At 36.6% G+C, this 11,056-nt stretch overlaps 1 protein-coding gene across 2 annotated transcripts; it reads left to right on the forward strand.

Moving 5' to 3' along the window:
- The first annotated feature begins 9,411 nt into the window (after positions 1 to 9,411).
- On the forward strand, positions 9,412 to 10,400 carry LOC110891870 (nuclear transport factor 2). Of its 2 annotated transcripts, XR_002565618.2 has the most exons (4): positions 9,412 to 9,537; positions 9,623 to 9,681; positions 9,778 to 9,961; positions 10,053 to 10,400. XR_002565618.2 is itself a non-coding variant. In XM_022139385.2 (2 exons), the coding sequence occupies exons 1-2, from the start codon at positions 9,938 to 9,940 to the stop codon at positions 10,368 to 10,370; spliced, it is 342 nt and encodes a 113-aa protein (XP_021995077.1). In that variant the 5' UTR covers positions 9,713 to 9,937; the 3' UTR covers positions 10,371 to 10,400. The 2 variants fall into 2 exon arrangements, 1 of the variants encoding a protein (XP_021995077.1); XM_022139385.2 differs by lacking the exons at positions 9,412 to 9,537; positions 9,623 to 9,681 and having other exon boundaries at positions 9,713 to 9,961.
- The last annotated feature ends 656 nt before the right edge of the window (positions 10,401 to 11,056 follow it).

Genomic DNA, 11,056 nt, shown 5'->3' on the forward strand with positions numbered 1-11,056 from the left:
TAGCTTCTACTTTTTCTGGATTGACTTTGAAACCATCTTTGATTACGATAAATCCTAAGAACTTGCCTTCTTCCATTCCAAACGAACACTTTACAGGATTCAGTTTTAGGTTAACCCTGCGCAGAGAGTCGAAAGTGCGCTGGATGTTCGTGAGCATGGATTCTTCTTCATGACTCATGATGACAAGGTCGTCCATATGGACTTCTATTGTTACGTCGATATCTTCCCCGAAGACTCTATCCATTAGACGTTGGTAAGTGGCTCCCACGTTGCGGAGACCGAAACGCATTTTTGTATAACAAAATATACCTTTGTCCGTGAGGAAAGCTGTCTTGTCTTCATCTTCCTCTTTCATTTGTACTTGGTGATATCCTTCATAATAGTCTAAGAGGCATTTCCAGCGGAAGTATGGTAAGGAATCCACCTTTTTGTCTATCTCTGGAAGAGCGTAACAGTCTTTTGGGCAGGCTTTGTTGAGATCCTTGAAATCAACGCACGTGCGCCACCCACTGTTGTGCTTTGGCACCATTGCTGGGTTAGCTGCCAAGGTTTGATATCGCACTTTGCGCAGGATCCCAGCCTGAAGTAATTTGGCTACATGCTCAGTCATTGCGCGAGCCTTTTCTGTACTAAGACTGCGCTTCCCTTGAGCGACTGGTTCTGCGGAAGGTCGGACATTTAAGCAATGTTCCGTTATTTCTCTTGGCACGCCAATCATGTCTGCTGGGCACCATGTAAAAACATCCATATTCTTAGATAGAAGCTTTTTTAATTTTGGGCGGATTACTGGTGAGATGGCTTGCCCGAATAAAATGGTTTGCTCAGGGTATTCACCGTTGAGTACCCATTTTTCTGGTTCATTAGGTGGTGATGGCTTTGCGGCCTTTACTGCTGGCTCGTCGTCTACATACATCACCTCTTTGCTTGAATATAAGATTGCTACTCTGGTTTATGTTGGAAAACCCCAAGCAGCGTGTGGTATGGGGGTAATCATGCTAAACTCAATCTACTTGAAAACTAATCATCTGTTCTAGGATGATTTATTATAAGGTTTTGAACCTTCAAAGTTTTCAAGATCTCGTCAAAGTTTGTGTCTCATTAATGTGAACACGTGCAAACTGGAAGGGTGGGTGCCTGTACCCTGGGTCTTCTGTCTAAGGCTAGAGTGTTCGTACAAATCCACAGTATCGGACCAGTCACTCTTACCTGGGAACTCTTGGGGTGAGTGTCCACTTATAGGCGAGCATGTCTTCGCGATACATTATATTGACCCGCTTACTTTGATTAGTCACTGTCTCATTTGTTTGCCTTTGGTAACAAACAAATGGTCACAATCTTCATGCATTGCCATTCTCTTTTGACTATCTTTCGCTTGTTTCCTCCTATGCCTGCCATTATCTTCAAGATGCCTCTTCATCGCAACAACACTCAAATGTCCGAACCTGGTGCTGCAATTACCCAGCGGATAAATTTATGTTCTTATTGTGGTTGTCACCTAAGGATAGGCGACGGTATTGTTTCATGACTAAACGCATGTAAACTCGCGTTAGGGTCCTAGGAAGGTTATAGACTAGGTCAAAGCATTCCTAATAACCTAATTCCCTATAACCATTGGCTCTGATACCAACTTTTCTGTCACACCCCGACCACGTAAAACAACAAAACGTGGCGGAAATGTCGGAGAGTGTTGTAACAGAATCATTGTTTCACAACCATGGAATAAATAGTTTCGTTTTATTAAATCAAATGTATTACATTAAATTGGAAATTGAAACAAAACATAAACAAATAGTCTTTCGTTGTTATTAAGTCACTAAGGCCTTGTCCATTCCTATGTGAGCATACACCAATATCATCATCAAATATCATCAACTATTGTACCTGAAACACATGTGAAAATACGTCAGCATAAAAATGCCGGCGAGTACATAGGTTTTAGTTGAGTGTCGGATTCATGGCTAGTTTGCATGTTGCAATACTTAATTAAAAACCTTGTTTTTGAAAAGTATAGTATTGCGACCAGATTAACCAACTCAAATCAACTTGGTTATAATTTATAAAATCCCATAGCCATGATTCTTAACTCCAAAACATTTGTTTAGTTAAACCAGAATGTAAATCGTTTTTGAAATAAAAACTCGAATAGTATATATATATTGTTAGAAAAACCTTGTAGTATAACTTTGTTTTTGATAACCTTACCCAAGTGATCCAGATAACGCAACCATATATAATGTGTTAAAAGCACTTATATATAGGAAGTACCAGCGGCGTATCCACCATGCTTTTAGCACATTACACCCGCCCCGTTACCCAATCACTTCCCTAACCCAACGGTTCAAACAGATTTCAAACGGTTCATGTCAATCAACAGATACAAATGGTTCACATATATCAATCAGCTTCAAATGGTTCAAAATGTATAAAACAATGTGCTAGCATGCTCAGTCAACATACATAATAGAAATGTAATGTAAATCAATGTACTAAGTATGCACACAATGGACATACATAGCATAAAAACATAATGAAATCATGTACTAATAGTGTACTAATGAACATAGCAAGTATATGATATAAAAACATGAAAACATGAAATCATGTACTAATAGGCACATGTGTTTCACCCCCAAAACGTTTGAAAAACAGTAAAAGAGGGGTCTATGTACTCACTTGAGGGTGCTTAGAAGTCTTGAACAACAACCAAGCAAAGCTAGAGGGATCACGGAAATCAAACGGCACCTAATATAGGTAACTACATTAATAACCGGACCTAACTCGGAAGATCGGATAGTATGAGGTTTCGTAAACCAAATGAGTATTGGAACTCATATGATATGGTTTAACAAAGTCCACATACTAAAATGAAACCTAACCTAAGTGCTTATGACCCATTACGATCCGTTTAGGTAGCTTATGCTACTTTAACGCGTCGTTCGCGTAAAACACGTTCGGAACGCCTAACTAGTCCTATGACAAGTATTATATGCCTAAACATGTTTAATTATGTTGCATAATCAGTTAAGTGACAAAAGTTTGGGTTACATATGCTTAAATATCAATTATGCATAAAAAAGGGTATTTTGGTAATTTTCCTAAGGCATATAAACTACCTATCATACAACTACTTAAACGAAGTGACCATAAGGTATAACCTCGGAAGGTTATTCCCTATAAAACTATGGTCACCTAATGTGTTTGGTCGGATCCTAAAGATCGACCAAACGGGTCTAGTTCGTAAGCCTAAGCGGGTGTTTAGTCCGCTTGACTTACGACTCTACATAAGCACTAAACCTAAAGTGACGAGCTAAACATGTTGAAACATGTTTAACTAAGTTAGAAAATAGGTTTGGTATCAAAACAAACGGTTTTGATACCTAAAAGTAGTTTGGTTATAAAATACGAAAGAATACGCATTTTGGCCGAAACTACGACTCGTCACTACACCTAGATAATGTGGTAATCAGTAGGTATAGTCACTAGGGACTATAACCATCGTGATTACACTCACATTATGAAGTTCTACGAACTTCGCATTGACCATAAACTGGTTAATGCAGAAAGTCAAACACAGTTTGACTTTAACGATAAAAACGAATGAAAAGAACGAAAGAATACTTACAAAAGGTCCCCGCAAGCTATGATCCGATTTACTCTCAGGTATGAAGCATAAACTTCAACTTAGACAACCAAAATCAGATCATTGTGGGTTTTGCAAGTGAAAGGAGGTGGGTATATATAGGAAATTTAGAACCGTTAGGATCGTTCATCGTAAAACGAGCTTCGATCTCATCCGTACACATGTGCCCATGGTTTTGTGAAACCATGGGAGCCCATAGTTTCATTAAAACCATGTGAAAATAAGGGGAACAGCTGGAACAAGCTGGAATTTAGATTTTTCATTTTGGTCCCTTCCTAAGATAACTATGGCAGAATGTCAATTTTGGTCCCTGAACTTCAGAATCTTGCATTTCGGCTCATTTTTGACACGTTTAAGCCCCGTTAACCTTATTTCAAGGCTCTAAAATGAAGTTAAAGTATAGGGAACTTAAAATATGCTCAAAAATATGTCGGATGTCGGTTCGTTTGGTCGTACGGTTGCGTTGTTCGGTTATTTACGACGGAAGTCGTAACGAACGCAAAAACGATCCAAATCAAGCGACAAATGGAATTTTCTTATGCCAAACACTAAAATAAAATATTTTAATTCTTACATAAATTTTTGGATATCCGGATGTATTCAGAACGTAAGATATGCTCGAAAATGCAAACTTATGCACTTTTTAACGCTTTTAGTCCCTGAATGAACATAAAGTTTATTTTTGCGCACAAAACACCTCAAAGCCTATTTCTAAGCTATGTAAAGGATATTTAGGGAATATTTAACTTATGATCAAGTTCCGGATTGTTCGTTACAGTTCAAATCAGCATACTTTCGCAGTTTGTCGATTTTAGTCCCTGTAAGCGAACAAACTTGATTTCGGCATACCAAACCATCCAAAACTTATTTCTAAGTTATGTAAAGATTATTTAAGGTATGTTAAGCCTATTTCACTATTCCGGGGTGTTTGTTGCATTAAACTGGTTATATTTACGCATCAGATCGCGTATAACCTTCTAGAAAGCGATTTAAGGCCCGAAATCGAACAAGAATTGACATGTGCAAACGATACACATGTTTACACAAATCCCAAGTATGAAACACAATATTTCATTGATTTGGTTTTTGTTTGATGGTCGTAGAGGCACAGGTGTCACAATGATGCCTTTCATTTAGTAAAAAAAAAAGGGTATTATAATTTATAAATATTGGTCTTTTTCAGTCAGATTTTTTAGAGAAATTTGTCGATCAAATCAAAATATATATCTATACTTTCTATAAAAGAAGAATCAGCGCTGACATAAGCAATGCTGACGTGGCAGCCATCCAGACTAGCCAACAATGTCTGTCTTATATCATTATTGCATCATTAATAATTAATTTTAATACTTTTAAAATCAATTTAAAATCTTTTAAATCTATACAATTAAAATACAAAGTTGAGGGGAAAATTCAAAATTCAAAATCAAATCTGTCTCCCATCTTTCAAAGGCGTCCAAATATATACTTTTTGTACCTCTTTCTTTCTCTCTCTCAAATCCAGACCATCATTCAAAATTCAAAATTCAATACCTCTTTTTCTCTCTCTCTCTCTCTCTAAAATCTTTTAGTGTTGCAATGTATATTTCTATGGTTTCTATTTTGTAGGATGTTGTACTAATGATAATGATGATGAATTATGTGTAAATTTCAGGTGTATGGTGGTCGAGATCACTTTTGTAATTAACTCCAATAAGATCGAAGACCATCATTCTCATCCTCCACCTATAAAAGTGAGAGACTAAATGAGAGAGAAAGAGGGACACTGATTCCGGCGGCAAGTCCCACGGTGGACTGACAGAAACGACACTAATTCGGATCCCCACTGTTGTTGGGACCTGAGAGATAAGCTAGGGTTATAAAGGTTAGATGGATAGAGAACGTGGTTTCCAACTCCGGTGTTCTTCGCCCCCATTGAAATCCTTGCCGCTGAAGTAAGTTTCTGTGGATGTACTTTAGTATATATGAGAAGTGCAAGTTTAATTCTGCTTACTATTGAATTCGTAATTAGGAAAAATTTTACTACAAATTTATGTAGTTTTGTTCAATTTTGTTTAAGTTTGTCTAATTTTGTTTAATGTTAACGCCAGTTAATTCTGGAAAAAGCTTCGTTTGTAGCTAAAGTAGAGAAGAGGAATTCTGAATATGATAAAACTCTCCAGGCTTACAACAAGAAACTGGTAACTAATTCGCTGAAAATTGAAAATGTAACATACGAAACTTTCAAAACCTTATTATAATAAATGTCATAAGTAGTACGACATATTATTATGTCGGATAATTAGTGTTTAGAACGTTGGTCTGTATTTATACTAGTAACGTCTAAAATCTAGATAACTAATATATTAGTATTACAATATAGGTAACATATTATATGACCACTTAAAAATAAATAGAGACATAATGTTGTGCGAAAAAAAAAATATTTGCCTTTGCAAAGGATGTCGTTTATTCTGTAACCAACAAAATACAAAAAATAAATAAATAAGTTTTTTTTTGGAAGGAAAAATAGAAAGGAAGTGACTGTCTATCGGCTTTCTTACACGTCTACTTCTATTCACAATACTAATATTCCAGATGTCAATTTAGAAAGAATAAAAAAAAAATTCAGTTGGCAATTTCAATCATTTCCATAATTTCGAGCAATTATGGCGGGCCTTATTCTTTTCAAAACCTTCGACGTAAATCTCGGGATTTCGTATCCGTCTCAAACAACCAGCATATTCCTATTACTTGATCCATTTATACCCTTTCATCTCCACCAAAACCCTTCTATAATACCGACGAGTTCGCCGCCGTCAACCACCGGTTCGAACCTATCTCGCCAGTTTGTTTCGTAGGAGGTTCGTCTGGTTTGAGCCGAGTCTAAACCGTTGAGCGCCACCATCGCGATTGATCGAGCATCCGGTAAGCTTCTCTTTCCGTTCCATTGTTCCTAATCCGGGAGCTCCATGATTGACCCTCGTTATTGTTTTTGTTAGCCACCATTGTCGCGTTCTTTTAGTCGTCTCCGTTCATACCAGTGACATACCGATAATTCCGAGCCACCGTTGCATACCCATCGACTCCATCTAAAGGTCTTCGTTGAACCTACCTCACCACACCGGCCGTCTATTTTTCGACTTAAGGTATCAATACTAAACCATTCTATCTTCCACCAAGTCGTTATTCTTTGAATATGTACATGAATGGTTCTAAAAGATAAGGAAGTTGTCTCTTCGCTTTGATGTAGGTTGCTAGTTCCGTCTTCATAAATTGTAACCAACAAAAAAAATAATGAACAAATCGAGAATGTGAACTAAACACGTTTTCTAAACCATTCTCCGATCACCGGAGATGATGACCAGATTGTTAATAGTTCTGGTGGTTTCTCCCTTGTGCATTTCTAATTTTTCTTTTGGATACTTTATAATAGTAAAACATTATAGATTTTGTGAAAGTACAAGTTCATAACATTTTAGTCTGATGACATAAAATAAAATTCATTATTTGGCCCACTTCTTTAGTCAGTTTGTCTTATGACAAGTTAACGAAGAAGATGACTAGTAACTATAATAAAAGCAACAAAAGAAGTAGATATGTTTAAGTTATGTTATGTTGAGCTGATGTTTTATGTTACTACACATATGTAGCTTTTCTACACCTACTGTAGTCAATATCTTTGCATTAAAACCAAATATACTATAACCTATATATATGTAAGAATATGTGTTTTGTGTGTTTATGTAAATAAATTTTAATAAAGGCAAACTTAAAAATATACTGGTTAATATTTACCTATCATTATTTTTACCACTCAAAAGCTTGTCACCTTAAGTATCACTGTATGTAGATATATGTATAATAATAAGAACATAAAATAAATGCATTTGTTAATAAACCTACCATACACACTAATTAGAATTACTTATAAAAGGTTTTTCTTATAGGAGAACCATCAATATATATATCGAGGTAAATAATTCAATAATGTATTTATAGGTTCTTGCGAACGATTGGAAAAAAAAATTAGCATCGTTGGTGTAATCATAGAAGATTGTTTAAGGTACGGATTTTGTGGTCTCTTGATCTTAGCATAATTGTTTTAATTCATGATATCGTATTCGTTCGTGATTGCTACTTGAACCGTTGAGTCTTCTACGTTCTCTAATTATCGTTACATACATCGTATTGAGTTATTGTCCTTGCCACGCATGCGATAAGTTACCCATTTATACTCATTGTCGCATGTTCCCATGACTTTTATTATTTATTATTTATCTTTGGCTAGATGTGATATAGCCTTAGTGTATCGTTAGTGTATTTTCCTTGACTTGAGTGAATCGTTTTATTTGACCTCAATACCCGAGCATATCCACCTATGGGGACATAGGGCATCATCATAGGCACAGTTGACGTGCACCATCCGTGGCGGTGCGAAAGGCCCACGGCGTCTCTATATTGTATTGTGTGCTAAGTGATTGCACTTATTGATTATTGAGAGGCGTATGGATCGATCCTAGGAGTGTAAGTGTAAGTGTTAGTGGTAGTGGGATAGGTGTGAGTGCCCACATCCCCTCTACATAATGGTGCATTGGAACTGCAGCTAATGTACAAAGTGTTAGTGTTATTGTTAGTGGCTCACATGGCTATTTCTAATATACCTTTATGGTATTCATCAGTGATCATTCCGCGTATTGTTTTGTTTGCATCGTTAAAGTGTTTAGCGTATTGCTTCTATCATTTATGTGTTAGTGCTATTGTTTCTCCGTTACTGAGCAATTTTTGGCTCAACCGTTTCTTTTGTTGTTTTCTTTTATTATGTCTTAAACAGGTACTCAGGGGAATCGGGGAAATGTTTGAAGAGTGATAATAAAAAGCTAGAGTTGGAACATGGAGTTTAATAAAACCTTATATTCAATAAATTTTGACACTTATGTTTTTCAGTTGAGACTGTTATGTCATTTTGGGGATTTTTGTTTTTAAACCTATGAAAAATTTTTGTTTTAATTAGGTTATTAATTATCTCTGATTACCTAATTGTGTAACACGTCAGCCCTAATCGGGGCGGGGTGTTACAGAAAATGAAAACCTAAAATTTGCAGAATCTGAAAGCTTGATGTTGAAATTTGTAGGCTGAAGGAAAGCGTGAAGAAGAGGAAGAAGAAGATGAATATGACAAGTCAAAGTCAGAAGTTCATGATGATGAAGATGATGATGATCAGTGGCGAAGCTCGAGATTTCCGACCCGGATGGCGGAAGTCACCGGACCTAAAAATTTCTATAAAACCGGGGGCCGAAAACGTATATACCCAAAAATTTCTATATGAAAACTACATACTCTCCACTACTGAGCGAAAAGTTCGGGGGGTCGGCCGCCCCCTCCCGCCCCTTAAAAGCTTCGCACATGATGATGATGATGACAATGGAGAGGTATAATTGTATATGTTAATATATAATCTTTGACTTGAACAAATTTATGTAGTTTTGTTCAATTTTGTTTAAGTTTGTCTAATTTTGTTTGTAAATTAACGCCATCGATTCACAAACAATTTTAGGCGAGCTCTTGGTGTATGTTGACATGATTTAGTATTGTGACAAATGCAATATTTTAATGTAGATACTGTTGAATTAATTATTAGGTTAAATTTTAGGTGAGTTGAGTTTATAATATAGGTATAGTTCGATTTGAAGTTGTCAGGGATGCTACACTGGCGAGATGAATTTCCATGAAATATGGCTTCAAACTAACTCCGAGATGCATAATTGTTATATTTTATAATTAGAACCTTTTTTATTCCTTTAGCTCATTATTACATTATGTTGATCCAACTGTAGGTTCTTACAATGGAGCATGTTCAAGGAATCAAGATCAATATGATACAAGCTTTAGACCAATTAGGTGTTGATCATAAAAAGTAAGTGTATATATATAAACTTATCCTGTATTTTACCCCTATTTAGCCCTGATTTGGTCATCTAAACATGTTTGGTAATATGTAGGTTCCACAGGCTGGGCATGCATGCTGTTGAATCATATCTTGAACAAATACTGTCTCACGGTTTCTTTCATGCTGACCCTTTAAGTTTCCTGTATATTCTGATGGATGTTTGAACTTGCTTTACAATGTGCTATTGTCTTATTGCATTGTTTACAGGTGAATAAATTTGATTTAATGTTATTAAATTGTTGGTGACACACAAGTTGGGAATGCTTATATTCAGCAGTATTATCATATACTGCACCAGTCACCTGGGGTGGTTCATCATTTTTATCAGGATATCAGTAAACTTGGTCGGCCCGAGGAAGATAGTTCTATGAGCATAACCACTACTATGGATGTACGGTCTCTGTTTTTTTATTTTTAAAGTTTGTACTGGCATGCAAGTAATCAATGCTAAAATCTTGTCACTTAACTATGGCGACTTGAAGGCTGAGATCAAATCCGTTGATGCTCAAGAATCCCTAAACGGTGGAGTCAGTGTTCTGGTAACTGGATACATGAATGGAATGGATAATATTCAGCAGCAGTTCACACAATCTTTCTTCCTCGCACCTCAAGATAAAGGCTACTTTGTCTTGAATGGCGTGTTTCGCTACATGAACATTGACAACCATCATGACGAAGACCATGCTCCTATTGAGGATGTGGTGGCTTCTGCAACTCCCGAGCAAGGTGACACATTTGATGAATTGATGTCAGTCATTATATTGGAACTTGTATTGGTTTATTCCGTATTAATTTTTTGAAATGAAATGAGTTTCAGTGCCTGAGGTTGTTCTGGTGCTCGAGAATAATGCCATTTAATAAAATGTGGTTTTATAATCCATTTTTAATTAAACTTAAAAAATGTATAATCATTTGTCATTTAATAAAATGTGGTATGCATGATTTTCTAAAAACCACATGTGTTTGCACACGGGTCTTACTACTAGTGTAAGATAAAAACAAAAGTTTGAATTAGTTTTGTAATATAGATAGAGGTAAAACAAATAACAGTTAATTTATATAAGTAGGCTAAGGGTGAAGGGGGTGCACACCTAATAGGTGAGTGCACTCTCTTACGCCAAACCAATCCCCGTGTGCCACGTCAACTCCCCTCTTAAACTCCCCTAACACCCCCATTTGATGGCGCCACTCCCCTCTTAACTCCCCTTATTTTTTTATTCAAAAAAAAAAAAAAAAAACAAAGAAAATGGTTTGATTGGCTGGAAATATGGGGCCCACCACCTTTCTCCCTCACCGCTCTCGTTGAACCACCACCGTTCTCCCTCACCGATTCGGGTCCCCGCAACGTTGGCGGCGGTGTTCCCGATCGGGGAAGGCGCTCACCGAAGGGGGTTACCGAGTACGCCCCGGACACCCTAAGATGTCATTTTATTTATTTTTATTTTTTAAATCAATAATAAAGATCAAAGTATAGGAAAAAAGATAA

Source organism: Helianthus annuus, chromosome 11 (genome assembly GCF_002127325.2).
Source record: "Helianthus annuus cultivar XRQ/B chromosome 11, HanXRQr2.0-SUNRISE, whole genome shotgun sequence".
NCBI lineage: Eukaryota > Viridiplantae > Streptophyta > Magnoliopsida > Asterales > Asteraceae > Helianthus > Helianthus annuus.

Coding starts and splice junctions, on each gene's coding strand:
- LOC110891870 (XM_022139385.2), top strand. CDS start 9,938: ATGAGCATAACCACTACTATGGAT. Junction 9,962..10,052: donor GCATAACCACTACTATGGAT/GTACGGTCTCTG, acceptor GGCGACTTGAAG/GCTGAGATCAAATCCGTTGA.